The following is a 22,922-nucleotide window of genomic DNA, read 5'->3' as shown; positions in this document are numbered from 1 at the left end:
AGAGCCACTCATCGATCGACACAAAGACGAGAAACGTAACGATCGACCCTTTTCTCCACCTATCGATCGACACGCACCTCTCACATACCGAGTGCAACTACCATCGATAGACAGCAACCGAATCAATGCACTCAGACCCACACCAAAACCACAAGCTAACCCTACAGAGATCACTGGTAACCCTTCAGACACTACACCTACATCAGAGGGAACTGAAGGAAGAAGGTTAAGGAGTAGGAAGGAGAAGATTCCTAAGAACCTTAAGAGGGAAGCTAATGAAAAGGAGATTGATGGTTTCACTAAGAGAGTTATCAGAATCCCACCAGAGAAACCTTTTGAGGAGGTTTACTTCACAAGCAGATTGTGGATGTTCTTCAGAGAAACAAGGGAGACTGAAACTGACATTAGGAGAAGGTTTGACAATGTCAGAGAAGATATGAGGAAAAGGATTACTTTGCAGAAGAAGAGTGATCCTGGGAAGTTTGCAATACCCTGTGTGGTACAAGAGATTGAATTTCCTCATGCACTATGTGACACTGGTTCATCAGTCAGCATCTTACCAAAGGTCATGGCAGACCATCTGGGCCTGCAAGTAGAGCCTTCACCTGAGATCTTTACCTTCGTGGATTACTCTCAGAAAAACTCTGGAGGCTTCATCAGAGACCTGGAGGTATATTTTGGTAATGCTATCGTCCCTGTGGATTTTCATGTCCTAGACATCAAGCTAAATTGGAACTCTTCCCTCTTACTTGGAAGAGCATTTATGGCTACAGTAGGAGCCATATGTGACATGAACACCAACAGGATATGCTTGACTATGATAGATCTAGAGATCCACTACGACCCTGTCAAGCTTGGCAAACCACCAGCCAAATCAGTGGTAAAGGAAGATGATACTGGTATCATAGCAGTTTGTCATTGTGAAGTCGAGTATGAGACAGAGTACTCGGGATCGATCGACAGCACTTTGACATCATCGATCGACACTTTCAAGTCAGAGGAGATCGACAACAAATATAGATCATCGATCGACAGAGACCCACCAGATGATGAACTCGATCTACCAGATCATTGCTACCCGAATTTCGCCATCCCACCCAGCCTAAAGGAAGATGATTACTCAGTAAGGAGTTGGGCAGATAGCGGATTTCATGAGAGTTTTGCAGTAGACATAGCCACCTCTTCCCACAGTGGAGGCCACAGTGAAGAACATGATGCAGACTATTGGGTAGAGAGAGCTTGGGAAAATTACTTGGAGAATGACATATTTGCAATTCGATTCCCACAATCGATCGACATCAAACACCCACCATCGATCGACTATCTACTTCATCCAGCAAACGACATCGTCCATCGATCGACATCGCCAGTATCACATCGATCGATATTAACCCGGACGACTTAAAGGACAAAATCGGAATTTCACCGATTAGGGCAACACATGGGTATAAAAGGTTGACAACTCAAGCCACAAAAATTCAAAACTTTTCACCTTCTACCCAGCAGCTTCCAGCATTCAGAAACCTATCAATGGAGGACTGCAACAACATGTACAATCGATCCAACCGTGCAGCTAGACGTGCACCATCGATCGCCACCACCACATCACAATTGATCGACGCCTTCAACAGAGCTCAACCTCGATCTCATGAACCTTACGATATCATGAACGTTTCACTAACACCTGATGAATTTGGAATTTTCAGGGACAAAGATGACTATGCAAGAGCAATGGATGGAAGAGTTCTGCACATAACCAGAGAAGACATAGCAGACATCCTCCAAGTTGCTAATGGACCAGAAAACCTGTTCACACAGCAACGTAGCCATCCAGACATCCTAGCTCACGTCCAGGACAACCACAACACCAACACAAGGGAGGATACAGTTCATCAACACTTTGGTCAACCTACGAATTCACCATCGATCGACATCGTTTCAACACCATCGATCGATGGAGGATATCCCGGACCGATCGACAGACCAAGAGTCAGATCTCCCGACAGACGAATGGAGTTTGGACGATGTGCCTTCAATACTGATGGATCCAGGAGATTCAAATGGGAAGCTAAGGATGAATATGGTGTCTACAGAGATGAGTTTGGCTATGCTAGAGGAGTTGATGGTGAGATCATCCATGTTACCAAGGAGCAAGTAAAGAGAATTCTGGATAGAGCATCCATTTTTCACAGAGGTTGCTTACGCCTTCCAGTACACACACGCCCTTACCATGCATACATACCACCACCAGTACCCTACAGTAGAGAGGAGATAGATGATATGGTGACTGATGTATGGAGAGCTCAGGCACACCTTGAGGCAAACATGCACACATTGGTGGAAGACACTTTCCAGCCTTTGGATGTCAGTTACAAGGACTTCCAGAATGATATGGCTGAGATAAGAATGGAAACATATTGACCATGCTTGAGAAAGAGGCTACGCTACCTGTATCGACCGACAGAGTACGAGTACCATCGATCGACATCGGCAAGACTACATCCATGGACCGACCAGAATGTTCATCCCCTAAGAAAGATGAATGGGAGGTTGCTTACATCAATACACGGATTGGAGACGTCTACAGCCCTCTCAACAACAATGTCGAATGGTTAAGCAAGAGAATCAATCTTCTACAGAAAGAGCTAGCATCAATTCGCAAGCAAGATGAAGCTAAGAATGCTACTTTTCCTTCGATCGAAACACAATCTTCATCGTCGATCGACACAAGATTCGCAGAACTGGAAGATAGGATGAAAGCATACTTGAGGAAGCATGAAATTTTCAGTTCACCTATCCTGCGATTCCAGGACACACTGTCATAGCAGCTGAACGAGCTACAACAAGACTTGAGCATAGTTCAAAATCATCTTGGTCTTCGTGACAGAAACGCAACATCGATCGACAGGCCTAGACCAATATCGATCGACATCGAGCCACCACCAGCGAAGAGAGCATGCACTACGGCAGAAGTTGATGAGATCAAAGATGAGCTGTACGAAGCTATGAATTCTATGGAGGAAAGACTCAACGAAAGAAATGATGACATTGACGACACTCTCAACGAAAGAGTGACCAACCTTTGCAGAGCTACTGGTCTCTTGAAGAATGAGATACGCAGTATGCAGATAAATCTTGAGTACCAAGGCCAACGTTCAGAATCGATCGACACAGTTGATACTGAGTCGACCGACAGAGATCCGAGCGAAACGACCGACGCACAAGTTGTAGCATCGATCGATACCGAATCCTTGGCAGATCAATATCAACAGATTCAAGACCAGCACAAAAAAGAACAACATGAAGAACTACCTGAGCATTCAAGATTTGATTTCTATCAGCATCAGTTAGACACGTAAGATTTGGTCAGAAGGTTGCAAGTCATCAAAGCAGATTTAGCAAAGATATATCCTACAAGGACAGGATCAGATGATGCCACAAGAAGCTTCATTGCTGCTGAGTCCAAAGATGAGGGAAATGTTTGCCCACCAGCAAACAACAACCCCCAATGCACCCCATGAGTCACTCACCTACCACAGTCAAGCGAAATGACTATAACAAAGCGCTGAGTGGGAGGCAACCCACTATTAGGTTTTCTTTTATTTTTCTTTACTTCATTTTATTTTTCATTTTTTCTTTTATTTTTTCGGATTTATTTTGCAGTTTTTATTAGATCCAAGTAGAATGATGATTCCATCGACCGACATTCACCATTCATATCGCTCGACACCACACGACCATTACTAACGATCGACGTATACCACTACGAATCGATCGACACCTTGTCGATCAGGTTTATTCATTCTAACTTGTTATATTTATTAATTATGCTTTATTTTATTTACTTCACCACCGGCTGTGTTACACTGGGACAATGTAATTTAAGTATGGGGGGGGGGGAGTTTACTAATATGTGTTTTTTATTTTGGTTTTTATTCAAATTATTTTTCAAAATTATTTTTCGCATAAGTATTAAATAGGAACATTGATATAGATTTATATTTGATTGTCTGACCACTCTTTAGCACCATTCTAGATTACTGATTGCAGATAGTACTAAAGATGCTAAAGTTGATCAACCTGCCATCTATATTCACTAGCAAAGATTGTTTGAAGGAACCAAAGCTGATCTCTAACACTAATACTGACTTATTTGCTTGTCTTGGGACTTGGAAATCACTGGATCGGAATCCTCTTACAAGTCTGGAAGGTAAAAAGTCTGTTTGTTTCTGGTTCCCTTCCTTCTCTCTCTTCAGCGTCTCGAGATCTAAGTTTATGTTATAAATGATTGAAATGATTTCTTGAGAGGCAGAGGGGTAGGAGTGTCTCCTGCGACCCCAGTACTCTAAATCTCAAGGATTATCACACATTGTGGAAACGAGGGATAGGTTGAGTACCAAACCCCATTATTCGCTACACTTTGCCAAAATGTATGAGTTACAATGCAAATGTCAATGAGATGGACTAGATGACCTATGTGGCATCGAAACCTTTTGAAATTGAAACTAATAAGAGATTCAGAGAAGATAGAAGAGGGGAGAAAGGGACCAGAGAAGACTACCTGTGTGTTCAGATACTTGTTTGAGTTTAATCCATGTGTCCTTTGATCGATACTCCCAAGGTAAAGCCTGCACTTTTATTTTATGTTAAGAAATGAGGTTAGTAGAGGGGAATGTCAGATGAGATTTGCTAAGTTGTTGACTAGATGAGTTTGATTGCTAAGCTAGGATAAGGCATAATGAACTTCTATGATTAGGATGTTTAGACATAAATTGCAAACCTATAGAGTGATGACTTCAATATTTTGAATCTTTGAGTTCCTGCTGTTTTCAAACATTTTCCAAAGACTACTGTTTTTGCTTGCGGACAAGCAAAGGAGTAAGTCTGGGGGAGTTGATATACCAGGGATTTTACCCGTTTTTAACCATGTTATACTAGTATTTTATTATATATTTAATATGTTTTCTAGCCTGTTAGGTATGTGATGAAGTGATGTTTTTGGAGCATTTTGGAGTGCAAGAGATGATACACCCGAGTTGACCATTCAAGACTAAGTCGGAAGTCAACATTGCGATTATAATCGATCGATACTCATCCTGAGTTGTCGATCGATGTAGCTGAGAAGATCCGCGTACTAGAAGATTATAATCGATCGATACACTTCCAGTGTTGTCGATCGATATCGAAGACGAAATGGTTTAGCCGACTACTTCATCAAGACTTCACCAAGACTTCACCAAATTACGAGATTGCCCCTAACAAGTTTTTAACCTAATGGAAATGGTTAAATATTCCTGCTAAGTGTTTTTTGACGGCAACCTTCGAAAGAAGCAAACTTTTGACAACCCTCAAGAGAAAAGCAGAGAGTGTGAGAGAGAGAGACTAGAGTTTTATTTGTTTTGAGAGATTTGAGAGATTTCTCATCTCCTTTTGTATTTCTACTTTATTCTATCTATGCAATTCTTTCATATATCTATTGTTATGAATTGCTTAGCTATGTCTGAGTAGTCTACTTGTTAGATCTAGGGTTCAAATAGGTTTGTGGGATTAGCCCCAAACTATAATTGCTAAGTTGTGGTACTCATCAAATGGATTGCACCATATGCTTGTTTTAGATTAGCTAACTAGAACATAGATCACTAGGATCTTTGATTATCTTGAATTATCCATTTGAGCTTGCTTGTCTCCCGTTGAGAAGAGCGACAGCTCCTCCTTGAGACCTTGTGTTCATATTCGGCTTGCGCCTAGGCAGATCTAGAAGCCGTCGATCGATATCCCGATAGGTGAATCGATCAGCGCTGCGAAAGGTGTATCGCTCGATATCTCAAAAGGGTATTGACCGACTCTTTTTCTGCGCCAACATTACGACAGTTGAGGCCAGAGATCTAGATTATTTAACCAGTGATACTTCACTTGAGTTAAGCGGTTGAGATCTATAGTATCATGCAAGCAACTTGTTAAAGCATTTATAGAGATTATAATCTCCATTCCTGAATAGAAACCCTATGTCTAGCACTCTTTATCACATTTAAACAACCCATCATATTGTTAGTTAGAGCAACTACCTTGCTCATTTTAGGAATTGTTACTTTTATTTCCATCATATAAACCAACCTTGCCTAGGATTGATTAGTAGATTTTATTTAATTGGTTCCTTAACTCCTCGTGATTCGATCCCTAAGTACTACAGCTGTACTTCTTATTTGAGAGAGTAAGCTCTACTAGGTAATTTGAGCACAATCAAATATATCCTTAGATAATAGAATATTTCTAATTTTATTAAAGGCGGCCAAATATCTTGGAATACTTCCTCTTTCTTCTCTTGGAATACTTCCTCTTTCTAAGGAGATTCGACCATATTATGATAAATATGGATGTTTACCTTTATCTTGAAGTTTTCCTTTTTACTCAGAGGCATGATTAATTATCAGGCCCGGAAACTTGAACCTAGGGCAGGTGTCGGACCCTGACAGGGGTCGGACCCTAGAAGCCGGAAGCTGGGAAATCTCCTTATGGATTATTTTTCCCCAACAATCACGTTGGTCTATAGGAACTTCCTGATCTGGAGATCCGTTATGTTGGCTAGTGAAGACCTTTTTCCCCGGTGATAATCGATCGATACACTTCCACCCCACTTTGTGAAGTAGTCGGTCACGACTAGGAGGAAGACCTTTTGCCCCGGTGCCATGGGAAATTTCCCCACGATGTCCATGCCCCACTTTCGGAAGGGCCAAGGAGAGCTTAGAGATTTGAGGTTCTTCGGTGGAAGATTGGAGACTGGGGCGTGCTTCTGGCATTGGCTGCAGAGTTTAGCTTGTTTGAGGGAGTCCCTCGCCATAGTTGGCCAGTAGTACCCAGCCCTTCTGGCTCTGAGTACCAAGCTTCGACCACTGAAGTGAGAACCACACTCTCCCTCGTGGAGTTCTTCTAATATCCCGGCGGCTTCTCTAGTGAGACATCGCAAGTAAGGTCCTGAGAAGGATCTTCTGTATAATTTCCCTTCGGAGAAGCAGTACCTGGCAGATTGCCTCCTTATCTTCCGACTTTCGTCTCGAACTGCAGGCAAGGTGTCATGCCTTATATAGTTGATGATGGGAGTCATCCATGTTTCTCCTTCATCCACTACTGACACTTCCTGAGGCTCCGTCTCCTTTTTTGTCGCGGGCCATTGAAGTACCAGCAGTGGGATGCGCATGTGACTCGTGGTTTCTATAGCGGACCCTAGATTAGCTAGAGCGTCAGCTTGGGAGTTATGCTCCCTAGGGATCTGAGTAAGCTTACAGTTTTGGAACATGTCGAGTAGGCGTTTGGCCACTGATAGGTACCTGACCATGCTCAGATCTTTGGCCTGGTAATCTCCTTGGACCTGGCTTATGAGTAGTTGTGAGTCGCTGAGGACCCGTATGTCTTCTACTCCCATCTGTTTGGCGAGTGTCAGCCCTGATATTAGAGCTTCGTACTCAGCCTCATTGATCGTCGCTTTGAAGTCGCAGCGTACGGCCCTTGAGGCAGATTCTCCCGTAGGGGAAGTTAGGAAGAGTCCCACGCCTGCGCCCCTTACGTTGCTGGATCCGTCTATGTATAGAGTCCATTCGCCTTTTTCCCCTTCACTATCGCGAAGCTTTACTTCTTGTTCCAGAGCTGGAAGCAAGGCATGAGATAATTCGGCTACAAAATCTACTAGGACTTGTGACTTGATGGCCGTTGTGGGTTGGAAGATCACATCGTACTCTCCTAGCTCTATGGCCCATTTTGCAAGTCGTCCAGACACTTCCGGCTTGTGAAGGACCGCTTTGATGGGGAAAGAGGTGACCACCAAGATGTGATGAGCCTGGAAGTAGGGGCGTAGCTTTCGGGCCGCATTAACTAATGCGAGGGCTAGCTTCTCAAGGTGATTATAGCAGCGATTTGCTTATGTAGTAGATAGGATGATGTTTCCTTCCTTCTTCCCTTACAAGGATTGCGCTGACCGCATGTTCTGATACCGCCAAATAGAGCAATAGGACTTCCCCTTCCAAGGGCTTCGAGAGGAGAGGTGGAGTAGTGAGGTAGGCCTTGAGATCAGATAGGGCTTGCTCATATTTATCGGTCCATTGGAAGTCCTTGGGGTCCTTCAAGGTCTCGAAGAGAGCATGCGACTTGTCGGACAGCCTGGAGATGAACCTACTCAGGGCTGCCATCCTTCCAGTCAATCTCTGAACCTCCTTGACATTACGAGGGGAAGGTATCACCTAGATTGCTCTTACCTGCTCTGGGTTTGCATCAATGCCCCTGTGGGTGACTATATATCCCAGGAACTTCCCAAAGCTTTCTCCGAAGGAGCATTTCGAAAGGGTTGAGTTTCATATTGTACCTCCTGAGGGTGATGAATGCCTATTGAAAGTGTGAGATATGATCCTCGGCGTCCAGGGATTTTACCAGCATATCATCAATATAAACCTCCATGGTCTACCCTATCTGGTCGGCGAACATCATGTTGACAAGCCTTTGATAGGTCGAGCCGGCATTCTTCAATCCGAAAGGCATGACCTTGTAGCAGTAGATGCCCCGTGAGGTCATAAATGAGGTCTTCTCTTGATCGTCGGGATGCATTAGGATTTGTTTATATCCGGAAATTGCATCCATGAAACTCATCAGTTGATGACCAGCAGTTGCATCGACTAGCTTGTCGATGTGAGGCAAGGGGAAAGGGTCTTTAGGACAGGATTTGTTAAGGTCCGGGAAGTCGATACAGACTCTCCACTTCCCATTCTTCTTCCTCACGACCACCACATTAGCTAGCCATTCCGAGTATTGTACCTCTCGTATGAATCCGTCATCAAGTAGATTCTTGACCTCTTCGTTGATAATTTCGTCCCTTTCAGGGGCGAACTTCCTCCTCTTCTGTCTGACAGGGGGATGCATTGGATCCACTTGAAATTGATGCATGATGACGTCGGGATCAATTCAGGGCATGTCCTCATGGGACCAAGCAAACCAATCAGAGTTGGATCTCAAGAAGTCGATCAATCTCCTTCTTAACCCTTTTGGGAGCTTGGAGCCTATTTTCAAGTTTCGACCCAGGTTTCCTTCTACGAGTGGAACCTGATCCATCTCCTTCACTTCCGGCTCTTCGGTATGCGGGACCGGAAGCTTCTTCTGTAATTGCTATAAGACATGGGTCTTTCCCTTTAGGGTAGTCTGGTAGCAAGACCTGGCATTTTCCTGATCTCCCTTGACCGCCTTAATGCCTCAGGGAGTTGGAAACTTAACCAATTGATGCAGAGTCGAAGGTATGGCTCCCATGTCGTGGATCCAAGGCCTTCCTAGTATCACGTTATACGATGAAGGGCAGTCGACGACTAGGAAATTGGTGGCCTGATTTATCCCCTCGGCATACACTGTTGGGCCCGAATATGGCCCGATAGCTAATGGCGAATAACAAAAAATGATAACGGGCCGCGATAGGCTCATCACAAATTCAATCCTCAAAAGCAGCTAAGCTAGAGCCGGAGGCTGTGAGCTAAAGATGTTCGCTAGAGAGGTCACGGAAAGGAGGCAGCTCGTGGACGTGTAAGTAGGCGCAGGACCCGGTCAAAGGGGAGCTGTTACAAATCCCTCAAATCACGGAGGAGATCTCGGGAACCAGTTGGTGGCGATCAAATGGAGCCTGAGGCTATTTAAAGAAGATGTCAATCAAGAAAAAGGGGGACATATTCATTCCTACGATCATTCACACAATCTCTCAAATATTTTACCATCTTTGTAATCATTCAGAAATACAATCTTTGTAACCACTCTTCGATCAAAGTAATCAATAAAATCATTCATTCATTCTACAAGTTCTTACGGGATTCCACCCACGTTATCTTCCTTTAAATCTTAATCTGACCTAAAAACCAGGTGGTGAGTTTAGTCGCTCACAAATGGCGCCATCTGTGGGGAAGAAACAATCGAATCCCTTACTCTAACTCAAGGATGAATCCTACCGATCAGACAACGAATCCGTCTGACCCTAACCTCCCGATTCATAGCGATGGCTCACCGAACGATGGAGGCTCTAGTCTCCTAACTCCGGAGCCTCGACGTGGCGACCACCGATCTGTGCAACAGCCTTTGGCTAGCGCTCGAACGAGCCAGACTGCCACTGGAGTAACCAACCTAAGATCATCAGGTGGAACCAACTCCGGGCTTCCAGTCACCGAGAATCCTCAGCAGCAAACCGCTCCGAATCAAACGGAGGCTCAGCTTTCAGAGATTCGGCAGATGATGATGCAGTTAGTAGACAAAGCTCAAGAAAACGAGCGTACAATGCAACAGCTAGCTTTTCGGCAGCAACGATTCGAAGAGATAACTAGATCTCTAAACGCTACAACCCAACCACCCCAACGTCAAGGTCCGGGGGTAACTTTCCGAGATCGATTGACCGATCCCGCGTTCCCCCGAGGACGTTTAGATTTCTCTCCTGATAGCACTGTTCCGGAAGGACGGGGCTCTACTTTCCAGACACCTCATGCTGGGACAGCTCCCGCGTTTAACCCACCCGTCACTAGTGTTATGGGAAGTAACGTAGCGACAACCAGCTCTACGCCCAGTCAGATTGCTGACCGGAGCACTCGCTTGCTGCCTCCGCCACCTACTTTTAGGTCCGGAGCAGAAGTATCCCTCCCATCCGGGGGCAGAACATCATCTTCGGTTTATCAAACCAGAAGTTCAACCCCGAATACGGACGGATATCAAAGGGCAGACACCGATAACCCAAGAGCCGGTGAGCGACTTAGCCCACCAGCTGCATGGGAAGATGAACAAACACGATTGCGTCAGGAACCTGCTAGTCAGATACCTAATAATGACCCAAATGTCCTTCCTCAAGAGGGACCTGACGCCATTCGCAGATATATGGAACGAACTCACGCAGCTCTCCAAAAGTTGAATGCTCATGTTCATAAGGCAACGAGCTCACCTCCCGAAATCGAGAGCTTGATTGAAGAAACCCGTGGGTCTCCATTCACTGACAGAATTGCCAGCTCTTACATAAGAGATACCCGAAAAATTAGAATTCCCGAGTATGATGGGACCTCCGACCCAAAGGCCTATTTGAGAGCTTTCCGATTGGCTATCGTGAAATCCCATTTTACGCAGGAAGAATGTGAAGCAGGTTACTGCAGGACATTCGCCAAAAACCTGGTTGGAACAGCCCTCGAGTGCTTTTCTGGTCTTGAACCAGCCTCGATAGACAATTTCGATCAGTTAACTAATGCCTTCATGAAGCAGTACTCGACCCATATCCTGAAGCATGCCTCTGAGGCTGACCTCTGGAAGGTCATACAAGGAATGGGAGACTCGCTACGAGTCTACATCAAGAAATTCAGAGCAGTAGGAACTAAACTCTCGAACCCCAACGACCAAGTCGCCATCGAGGCCCTTAGGAGAGGTCTGTGGTATAAATCGGACTTTTGGTCGGAGCTAACACTCAATCCTCCCCCGACTATCGATGATGCTCTTCATAAAGCCACCAGATATGTTACTTTGGAGGAAGAGACAGCTGCACTGGATAAACTCCACAAGAAACCTCAGAATCACTCGAAAGGTGAATCTTCAGAGGCAAAAGGACCTCATAAAAAGGGGAACTTCTGAAACAATCAGACTCAGGGAGAGCATTCTTATGCAGTCGAGGAAGATAAGGAAGAGAAACCTGTTGCCACGACGACGAAAGCCCCTTGGTCAAAAGGCTTTGATAAGAACAAACATTGCTCCTATCACGATCGAGAAGGGCATTCAACCAAGGAATGTTGGGACCTCCAACGACAGCTGGCAGCTAAATTTGCAGCCGGAGAAATAAAGGGCGTGGATCTTAAAAAGCCACCGCCCTATCAGAAAAGAGGTCCTAGAGATACCTCTCCAAAACGCGAAAGGTCACCTGAGAAGGAGACAGATTCGCCACCTCCAGCTCCCAAGAAAAGAGTCGATATGATTCTTGGAAAATTCCCCCAAGGAAAAAGCCTACAAATCGAGGCTCTCTTGAGCAAACCGTCACCTCAATCGAGCCTCGACTCGAGGGTGGACTGTATCCTTGGAGGATCCGATATATGTCAAGACTCCGTTAATTCTATTAAAAATCACGTACGAAAGGCTGTGTCTAACACTGGACCTAAGCCTCCAAACCCCGAGTCCAATACTAAGATTTCTTTCTGGGAAAGTGAGACGTCAAACCTTGACAGACCTCACAATGATGTCCTGATCGTCACCCTGAACATTGCAGGATACGAGGTGCCTAAACTTATGATAGACACAGGAAGCTCTGTTGACCTTATTATCTACAACACCCTGAAAGGGATGGAAATAGACGACTACAAAATTATTGGCCAAAAAGCTAATCTCGTAGGCTTTTCAGGAGAAACAGCTACCTCATTGGGAACTATCAAACTCCCAATCATAGCTGGCGGAATAATGAAAATGACCAATTTAGTAGTCATCGACAGACCTTCCCCGTTCCATGCGATCCTAGGAAGACCCTGGATCCACAAGATGAAAGCAGTAGCCTCGACTTATCATCAATGTGTGAAATTCCCAACACCTGAAGGAATAACTACCGTACATGGTAGCCAGAAGATCTCCAGAATCTGTTACCTGGGAGGATTCGAAATCCTCAAAAAATCCCCCCAATAGCAATTACAGATCCAGGAGGGTCGTGAGATGCAACAAAATATTCGAGGTCCCCCTAGGAACCTCACTGAAAAAGTTTGCATCGACAACTCAAATCATGAAAGACAGGTAAGCATCGGATCTGAGCTACCTCTTGAAAAAAAAGAAGGAGCTCATTGACTTCCTAAAAAGCAATGTCAAAACCTTTGCATGGACCACCAATGACATGAAAGGTATAGATCCGAACGTCACCACCCATAAACTGAGAGTATACCCACTTTCAAACCGAACAAACAAAAGCGTCGCAAGCTGGACCTCGAAAAGGCTCAAGCTGTTAACGACGAAGTTGACCGACTTACAAAAGTTGGGTCCATTCGAGAGGTGCACTACCCTGACTGGTTAGCTAACCCGGTAGTTGTAAAAAAGAAAAACGGGAAATGGAGAATCTGTGTAGATTTCACTGACCTAAACAAGGCTTGTCCAAAGACAGTTTCCAAGACAGTTTCCCGTTACCTCACATCGACCGCCTGGTTGAAGCAACAGCTGGTCATCGACTCTTGTCCTTCATGGACCCTTTCTCAGGGTACAACCAAATCATGATGGATCCTGAGGATCAAGAAAAAACTGCATTCATAACCGGACGAGGAACCTATTGCTACAAGGTTATGCTATTCGGGTTAAAGAACGCAGGAGCTACCTATCAGAGGCTAGTAAATAAGATGTTCGCTGGACAACTCGGAAAAACCATGGAGTTCTATATTGACGATATGCTAGTCAAATCCTCAGCTGGAGAAGACCATATCTCCCACTTAAGGGAATGCTTCGATATCCTTAACAAGTACGATATGAAGCACAATCCCACTAAATGTACCTTCGGGGTACCCTCAGGCGAGTTCCTCGGCTACCTCGTAACCGAAAGAGGCATTGAAGCCAACCCGCAGCAGATAGCGACCTTCCTGGAAATGCAGTCACCTAAGACAACCAGAGAGGTACAGAGATTAACTGGACGAATCGCAGCATTAAATAGATTCATATCCAGGTCAACCGATAATTGCCTCCCATTTTATAAACTTCTAAAAAATAATAAGAAGTTCTTATGGGACGAGAAATGTGAGGAAGCCTTCAAGCAATTGAAAGCTTACCTCTCCGAACCTCCGATCCTTTCCAAACCAGTAATAGGAGAGCCACTGTATCTGTACCTCGCCGTATCAACCGCTACAGTTAGTGGCGTGCTAGTACGAGAGGAACAAAACGAACAGAGACCTGTCTATTACACTAGCAAAAGTCTGATAGACGCCGAAACAAGGTACCCTACTATGGAAAAGTTAGCGCTAGCGGTCGTAATAGCTACCAGGAAATTACGACCCTACTTCCAATCGCACTCGATCATCGTAATGACTTCAAAACCATTACGAATGATATTACACAGTCCCAGCCAGTCAGGACGATTGCCTAAATGGGCCATAGAGCTCAGTGAATACGACATCGAGTACAGACCTCGAGCAGCAGCAAAGGATCAGGTCCTTGCCGATTTTGTAATTGAGCTAGCATCTGAGCAATTAGACTCGGAAATGGAAACTCCGAAGTGGAGCCTGTATGTCGACGGAGCCTCGTCAAAACAAGGCTCCGGTGTCGGGCTAAGGCTGACTTCTCCAGCTGGAGAAACCATCGAACAGTCCTATAGGCTAGGATTCAGCGCCTCAAACAATGAGGCTGAATATGAAGCACTAATCGCAGGGTTGAAACTCGCCCTAAGCCTCAGAATTCGAGAGCTAAACGCTTAAAGTGATTCACAGCTAGTAGCTAGCCAGTTTCACGAAGAATACGAAATGAGGGACGAAAGAATGGGGGCATATCTCGAAGTCGTCCAGAACCTCACTAGGCAGTTCGACAAGTTCGAGCTAACAAGGATCCCACGAGGAGAGAACTCCTCAGCAGATGCATTGGCTGCTTTAGCCTCCACATCAGACCCTCTCGTAAAACGGATCATACCCGTAGAAGGAATCGAAAAACCAAGTATCGACATAGCTACTAAAGCTGAGATAGACAGCAAGCCAAAAGAGCAAACCGAAGGTAACTACCCTGAAACGGTAGCTACCCAAGTTCTCACAACATTCCGGTTCCCAAAAGCCAAAATACGTAGCTTTAAAAAGCATACCTCCGGGAACACAATCCAAAACACGGAGAACAACGACAAAAATGAAGGTATTCCCCTAAATTCAGACTCCCAGGAGCTAAATCCTACGAATACCTCCGGGGGCACCATCCAGACCTCGGACCCACTCGTCTGTAGAGTCAAAACCAGAAGTCTCTCAGCTCTCAAAAATTCATGGGGACACCATCCAGACCCCGGAGAATAACGAGGAAATTGGAGATATTCCTCAGAATTCAGACTCCCTGGAGCCTAATCCTACGAATATCTCCGGGGGCACCACGACACCAGGTCCCAAACAGGAACATCCCTCGTCTCTTCATAACAAAGTTGTAGGGAGAGAGGACTGGAGAATACCAATCATGCAATACATCCTGGAGGGAAAGACTCCACCCAATAAGTGGGAGGCTCGAAAACTCAAAGCATTGAGCGCAAGATACTGCATAATCAATTCTTCCCTCCACAAACGAAGTGTTTCCGGACCTTACCTAAAATGCGTCCATGGCCTCGTTGCTATGAAACTCATGAAGGAAATGCACGACGGCTCCTGTGGAAACCACGCCGGTGGCAGAGCTCTAGCTATCCGAATCAAAAGACAAGGCTATTTCTGGCCTACCATTATTGCAGACTGTGAGGTCTACTCTTCCTCATGCGACAAATGCCAGAGGCATGCACCGATTATACACCAACCTGCGGAAAAGCTATCCAACATATCCGCTCCTTACCCATTTATGAGGTGGTCCATGGACATCGTAGGACCACTAGTAGCATCAGGAAGTGGAAAGAAGAAGCTACGCTTCCTCTTAGTCCTAACAGACTACTTCACGAAATGGATTGAGGCTGAAGCTTTCCAACAGGTAACCAGATTCGAGGTCGAACGATTTGTGTGGAAAGACATCGTGTGTAGACACGGCGCCCATACGAAATCGTGACTGACAATGGAGGGCAATTCATATCTCACGACTTCAAAGTATTTTGTGACAAAATGGAATATCCACCTGACCTTCTCAACACCTCGACGCCCTCAAGGAAACGGCCAGGCGGAGGCTGCTAATAAATCAGTATTAGCAAACCTCAAGAAACGCCTCGGAACCCAGAAGGAACTCTGGTCAGAAAAGTTACCTGAAGTACTATGGGCATGTCGAACCACCCCACGAAAGGCTACAGAGGAAACCCCTTTCTCCTTAGCCTACGGGATGGAAGCTGTCGTCCCAGCCGAAACCATTGCTGGTAGCCTCCGCCGGGAACTCTGTACGTCCGATCCTGCAGCTAATGACCAGCTCCTGACGGACAGCCTCGATCTAATCGAGGAAAGACGAGACCGAGCCCTGCTTCGCATTCAAAACTATCAGCAAGCAATGGCACGACATTACAACTCCAAAGTCAGGCCCCGACAGTTCGCTGTAGGTGACCTAGTACTTAGGAAAGTTTTCGAAGGAACCAAGGAGCCGGATGATGGGAAGTTAGGAACCAATTGGGAAGGTCCTTACCGGATTATCCACGTGGTACGACCTGGCGTCTACAAGCTCCAGAAGGTGCGAACCGGGGTACCTGAAATCAGATCGTGGAATGCCACGAATCTCAAGAGATACTATCATAAGGTACCTAAATTTCTTGAACTACGTTAGGCTTGATCCCTTGACTGGGTACGTAGGCAACTCCGTCATGAGTGCAGCCCCAACCTCATTTCAACACTCTGTTCACCATGACCAAAGGGGGCATATGTCTGATTAAAATCACATAGCCCAAGCAGCAATTGTACGATTATTATGATACCATGTATTCCATTATCAATAAAGCAATTATCCCCGATATCTCGACTCTTTAACAATTCAGGTCCCTACAAACACGGACCTAAGGTCTTAAAACCCTTCGGATCAACTCAGGTCTCCAAGCACCTGGACCTAAGGTCTTAAAATCCTTAATAATCTCGAAGGTCTTAAAATCCTTCAAACGAAGTCAAATTTGATAAACCTAAACCTAAGGTCTTAAAATCCTTAGAAACCACCAAGGTCTTAAAATCCTTCAAACAAAGTCAGGTCTCCACGGACCTAAACCTAAAGTCTTAAAATCTTTATCAAACCTCAAAAGGTCTTAAAATCCTAAGAAAACTTCAATGGGTCTTAAAATCCCACAAACGAATTCAGATTCCCATGAACCCCCTCCAAGGTCTTAAAACCTTAAGCAAATTTCAGAAGGTCTCAAAATCTCCTAACACGAATTCAGGTTCCCATGAACCACTCTCAAAAGAAAATCTCAAACCAAATTCAGGTTCCTAAAAACCTTGAGCTAATCTCGATATATCAGGAATTCCTCTTAAGAGCCTCAGAATCAGATACAATCAAAGTCCTCGAGACCTGTTGTTAAGATCCGAGACCTAATTATGGAAAGTCATTAGACTTCATGCCTAACGACCACAATACATGTTACATCGGAATTATTACTTAATAAACCCGAAGAATGATTAAGATGAGTCAAGTGACTTAGAATAAAATAGTCTAATGACTTAGAACAAAAATCAAATAAAACCGGGACTTAAAGGTTTAAAAGCCTCCTCAGGCTAACAAAGGTTCAAAAGATCCTAATGCAAACAAAGGTTTAAAAGCCTCCTCGGGCTATAAGTCTTAGAAGCAAACGAAATAAAAGCCCATTGGGCAGAAATCCTAAAAGCACACGAAAGAGCCTCAGCTCTTAAACTTCCTTATCACCTGAGCTCTTCTCAGCTCCCTTATCGACTGGTTCATCTTCCTTGTCAGGAACTTCTTCCTCCATTTCCTTGTCGTCATCTCCCGGGGTGGCTTCAACTGGGGCTGAGTAAGAACCCACCAAGCCTAAGTTAGAACCGTACTCTCCAGAAAAGGAGAGATTAAACATATTGATCTCAAAAGTACCTGAGCTCTCAGAGAGTTGAGGAAGAGGGAGCTTGCTGATCGAGAAGTCTGAGACTTGCGCCTTTTCGTACACAGCAGCCGCCTCCGGCATCATAGCCACCAAGCGATTGTACTCATCTTCAGCACTCTTGATCTCATTGTTCAGCATATCCTTCAGGAGCTCGGTATTAGCCTGAAGCTCTTGAGCGTAAATCAGAAGATCGACTTCATCCTTCTTCTTGGAGAACTTCTCCTTGACGGAAACCAAGACCTTGTTGTAAGCGTCAGCTACCTCCTCTTTCCTCTCCTAACGGCTAGCTTGACCTCAGCTTCCTTGTTCCTCTGGTTGTCTTGAGACGAAGTAATCAGCTCCTTGACCTGGTACTCAGCTATCTTCCGAGCAGACTCCAACTCAGCGATCTTCCTACCCTTCACCTGGATATCCATCGCTTGACTCTCAATCTTCCCTTGCTGAAGGTCGGCCTTGGAGCCAAGTCTCTTGACCTCAGCTTGAAGTTCAGAGACCTGAACCCGAGCCTGGTCAAGCTCCGTCTTGGTAGCTTTAACTAGCTCAGTAACCTGAGCTAACTCTTCAGCATTGGGGGCATTGTGCATAGCATCCTCGAATTTCAATTGAGCTCTGTTAACAGCTCCAGCCAGCTACAAAAAACGAAAACGATAACTTAATAAACATCTTCCGAAGAAGATCAAGCTAAAAGATTAAAATAAAAACCATACATGACCCATGTAATGGGCAATCTCAACGTACTCCTCTTTATTCGTGAGATTGGCGATCGAGGGGAGGGCGCACCCGGTTCTCTTCATGTGCCTCATCAGCGTAGCCAAACCCCACGAGTCATCCAAGACTGATCCAGGCTTCGAGTGAGCGAAGTTCCAGCCGACGGTTCCTCCTCTAGAGGAAGAGGAGGAAGACCTGGAAGGTCTGTCAACCTGGTCGGTCCTGGACCTCTTGCTCCTCGGAGGCTCAAACTCGTGAGTATCCTTCACCATTTGAGGATCAGCTTCCGTCTCCGGGACCTCGGAGTGAGGGACAACTTCCTGAACCCTGGGCTCGGAGCGACTGGCATCTTTAACAGGAGCAGAGCCTCCATCATCAAGGGCGTCCTTCACAGTGCTGAGGAAGGATCCTCCTTGATTCTTTTCGCTTCCTCGAGAGGAGCTGGAAGCTTTGGTTGATCTACCCCTGGAACGGAACGAGGGCTGGATAGGCATCTTGTGTGACTGAGTCCTTTCTGAGGTACTGGCTCCCGATGAGACTGAGAATACCGATTCACCTTCAGAAACTGAATCAAAAGGAGAATCCTTAATCCCAAAAAGACAAATTCAAGCATTAAAGATTTGAAATAAACAAAAGAAGGTTACCTTCTAAACCAGCAACCGTGACTGAATCAGGAAAGGAAGCCTTGTATCGATCAGGGAACCTAGCTGATCCAATTCTCGTGGTAGTGTAAGCTCCCCAGGTATTAGGGCTGTGTTGCAGCTTCCTACAGAGAGCTCTGGTGAGTTTACCGGATAACTTAACAGGGTCCTTAATCTCTGCAAGAAAAATCAAAGGGCTTAGCAAATCACGATAAGCAAAAATTAAACAAGCAAATACATCCCTAAAATCCTAACCAGATATGTCAGACCAAGAGGTCCTGAGGGCTCGGCCTACAGGAACCGTCGAAGGGTCAATCTTGACATAGAAATACTTCTTCCGCCAGTCATCATCACTGGCCGTGAACTTAAAAATGCCTAGCCCTGAACGACAGGGAGATAATAGGTCCCGCTTCCACCATCCTTGGTGGAGCTCTCCTTTATCAAGAAAAGACTCATCAGCTCGGTCAACCCTACGATAACTCCTTCTTCCTTAGCCCTGGTGATGAATCCGTTTACCACTCGGATAACCGAGGGGCAAAGTTGGGAAAGGGCCAGTTGATAGTGATCTAGGAGATCTAGCAAGAGGGTTGGAAGAGGGAACCTAAGATGACACTTGGAGATGTATTTCTCGTGAATACAGAACCAACCCTCCGGAACGGTTTCGGGGGTTTCATCATCAGTACAAGCTCTGGCTAAATCCTTCTTGCCGTGAGCTTGGACGACGAGGTTAACAACGTCCTGACTCTTCAACAGCGAAGGAGAGTGAGGTCCAGAGGAGGCGCTCTTGCCATCTTTCTTCTTCATTCGCTTGGAGACTCTCGCTCCAATTGAATCTTTAGCCTTCTTCTTCTTGGCATCCTTCTTCATCTTCTCGCCGGCTTCTTGCTTAACCTTCATAATACGAGCACCAGAAGCAGAGATTTGAATCTCACCGGAGCCTTCCTTTTGACTCATGATAGTAAAGGGTAAAGAGAAAAGAAAGCGAAAGGGAAGAATCGAGCTAAGTCGAGCAAGAACGAAATCTCTAAAGAGGTTAGGGCGAAGAACTGGTTCGATCAAGAAGCAGAGATAAAAAAAAAAAAACGCAGTAAAATAAAAAGGAGAGAAGGGAAGTTACCTTGGAAACCGTCGAGAGGCGTGGAGAAAGTGGAGAGAGAAGCAGTTAATACCTGCAGCTTTATATCCCATCACGTCTCGAAAATCGGAAACTACATTTCAAATTCCCTTAATCTGAACCGTCGATCTCATTAAAAATAACTACAGCCGTCCGATTAAGCAAAGAATATCTATGGTTGAGATAACTGATAATCATTATCTCAACAAGAAGATCTAGGCTGGGCGGCTAGGTTTAGCTCCCGAGATAACAAATCGTCTCTCGAAAGCTGGGGCAACTGTTGGCCCGAATATGGCCCGATAGCTAATGGCGAATAACAAACAATGATAACGGGCCGCGATAGGCCCATCACAAATTCAATCCTCAAAGCAGCTAAGCTAGAGCCGGAGGCTGTGAGCTAAAGATGTTCACTAGAGAGGTCACGGAAAGGAGGCAGCTCGTGGACGTGTAAGTAGGCGCATGACTCGGTCAAAGGGGAGCTGTTACAAATCCCTCAAATCACGGAGGGGATCTCGGGAACCAGTTGGTGGCGATCAAATGGAGCCTGAGGCTATTTAAAGAAGAAGTCAATCAAGAAAAAAGGGGACATATTCATTCCTACGATCATTCACACAATCTCTCAAATATTTTACCATCTTTGTAATTTTTCAGAAATACATTCTTTGTAACCACTCTTCATCAAAGTCATCAATAAAATCATTCATTCATTCTACAAGTTCTTACGGGATTCCACCCACGTTATCTTCCTTTAAATCTTAACCTGACCTAAAAACCAGGTGGTGAGTTTAGTCCCTCACATACACTTGGGAAAGGACCTCCCTAAGGTTTTCTTTACCTCCCCACTGAAGCCTACAAGAGGGTCGCCTTTCTCGTTAGGGCCTAGGTTCCAGCCCTAGATCGGCGTAGGCTGAGTTGAAGATAATGTTACTGGAGCTTCCATTGTCCACCAGTATTCGCTTGACCAAGCAGTTCGCTATGGTAAGTGAAATAACAAGGGCGTTGTGGTGAGGAGCTAGGACCCTCGGCCTCTTGGCCGTTCCTGGCGTTGCGAGTACTTCTCTGGCAGCAGCACTGAATCGGTTTTGACCCTTTGCTCTGCTGATTTTAGGTGGGATTCCTGGAGCTTCAATATCATCGGTGTATAATGAAATTGTAGGGCCAATCCTCAGAGGAGACGATCTTATGCATCGCCTTCTTTTGTCTCTTCAGTTGCAACTTCCTTGACCCTAAGGAATGCAGGAAATAACAGATTGTTTGGTCCACGCCGGCGTGTTTCTCTGCACGAGGAGATCCTCTTCCTTCGTACCCAGCTTCGAAGGTGATAGCTCACCAAGCTTTTACTGTGCAGAGGGCCCGTGAGCAAGCTCGTTGGGAGCTCGTGAAGGAGTGGTCGGAGAGGAATATTAACCGCTGGGGACCTAATGGAGGGCCTATCCAAGGTTCGGTGAATGAGAGAGGTAGACTTGATGCTTTTCCTCCGGCGCCGCATCATTCGAAAGCCCTGAAGTGCTTTTTTCTTTTATGCTTTACTCTATATTATAATTTCTTTCCCCGGGCTTTGGATGATTTTGTAACCGAATAAGAACTTCTGATAGCATAATAATAATATTTATCGTTTTCGCCTTTTTCTGTTATATTCTCTTTTTGGATTCATGTCTTCATAATTTTCCAGCCCTGTCTTCCGACTTAGAACGGTTCGAAGGGGCTTCGAGCACAATCTTCCAGGCGGAGTTTTAAGGTCTAAGATTGAGATCCTGTTGCGGCATCAACGGCTCAGGGGGTTGGCCCTTGTCGAGCAAACATCGTATCTCCAGAATACTAGGACGTCTAGGTAGACTTGTAGATTCGCGGGAAGGGATGGACCCTTGGAAGGGCTAGAGCTCGTGAGGGTCGGACCCTTGTAAGGGTTGACCCTTGGACGGATATCAGTGTCTAGGACCTGGATCCTGTTAGTAAATTGACTGAACCCTGAAATGATTAGAAAAGCGTTAGACCTTGTAATCCATTATTAAAAACCTGAGTTTTAGATTTGGAATGAAAGATCCTTGCTTGGAACCCTAGAGTTCTAGCTTGGTTCGAACCCTGAGGTTCTTGAGCCCTAGAACCCGGAAGTTCTTAAGGTCTTGAACCTTGAGGTCCCTTACCTAGGCCCGAAGGCCGTTTTATTGAACCCGAAGGTTTGCTCATTGAACCCTGAGGTTTCTGAGTGTTGGGGTTTAATCCTTAGATCCGGGGACCGTGATTAAACTCTATGGATACCTCGAACCCGGAGGTTGATGCTTTTGAACCTTCAGGTTCTTGGCAAACCTGAAGGTTGGTATTTGGATTCAAAGATCCTTGAACCCTGAAGTTCTTACTAGATCCGAAGATCAGTTAGACCCGAAGGCCTTGATCGACCCTTAGGTGATCTAGAATCCGGAGATTCTCTACAGACCCGGAGGCTGTATTGAACCTTGAGGCTCTTTTATTGACCCGGAGGCTGTACTTAACCCGGAGGTTACTATATAGACCCTGAGGCCGTACTGAACCCTGAGGTTCGTCATAGACACTGAGGCCGTATGCGTTATGGGAGTTTGTGATCGTATTCTGCTCCCCATGGGGGAACCACTACCGATCTGTTATTGAGAAACGCACTCTGCCACCCGGAGGTATAGGCCACTCTCGTGAATCTCAATGCTGCACTCTACCTTTCTGCAGAAAAGGTCACGCTCAGACTTACTGTGGTCTGGCGTGGGCCTGCCCCGAGGAGCGACTTTACACCAGACACACTACTTTCCATGTC

The 22,922-nt window shown here is 45.5% G+C and overlaps 2 protein-coding genes across 2 annotated transcripts; both read right to left on the bottom strand.

The window, feature by feature from the left end:
- Nucleotides 1-6,544: 6,544 nt before the first annotated feature.
- Nucleotides 6,545-8,180, bottom strand: LOC130502585 (uncharacterized). The gene is made up of 2 exons (XM_056997325.1): nucleotides 7,971-8,180; nucleotides 6,545-7,882 (listed from the first exon to the last, which is right to left on the bottom strand). The coding sequence occupies exons 1-2, from the start codon at nucleotides 8,178-8,180 to the stop codon at nucleotides 6,545-6,547; spliced, it is 1,548 nt and encodes a 515-aa protein (XP_056853305.1).
- Nucleotides 8,181-17,079: 8,899 nt separating this feature from the next.
- On the bottom strand, nucleotides 17,080-19,980 carry LOC130502586 (uncharacterized). The gene is made up of 8 exons (XM_056997326.1): nucleotides 19,407-19,980; nucleotides 19,030-19,203; nucleotides 18,614-18,950; nucleotides 18,385-18,559; nucleotides 17,971-18,306; nucleotides 17,723-17,899; nucleotides 17,485-17,607; nucleotides 17,080-17,133 (listed from the first exon to the last, which is right to left on the bottom strand). Exons 1-8 carry the CDS (start codon nucleotides 19,978-19,980, stop codon nucleotides 17,080-17,082), a joined length of 1,950 nt encoding a protein of 649 aa, XP_056853306.1.
- Nucleotides 19,981-22,922: the final 2,942 nt, after the last annotated feature.

This window comes from Raphanus sativus, unplaced genomic scaffold, assembly GCF_000801105.2.
Source record: "Raphanus sativus cultivar WK10039 unplaced genomic scaffold, ASM80110v3 Scaffold0595, whole genome shotgun sequence".
Taxonomy (NCBI): domain Eukaryota; kingdom Viridiplantae; phylum Streptophyta; class Magnoliopsida; order Brassicales; family Brassicaceae; genus Raphanus; species Raphanus sativus.
Note: the sequence above shows the minus strand (reverse complement) of the source record. Positions and strands in the feature narration are given on the sequence as shown.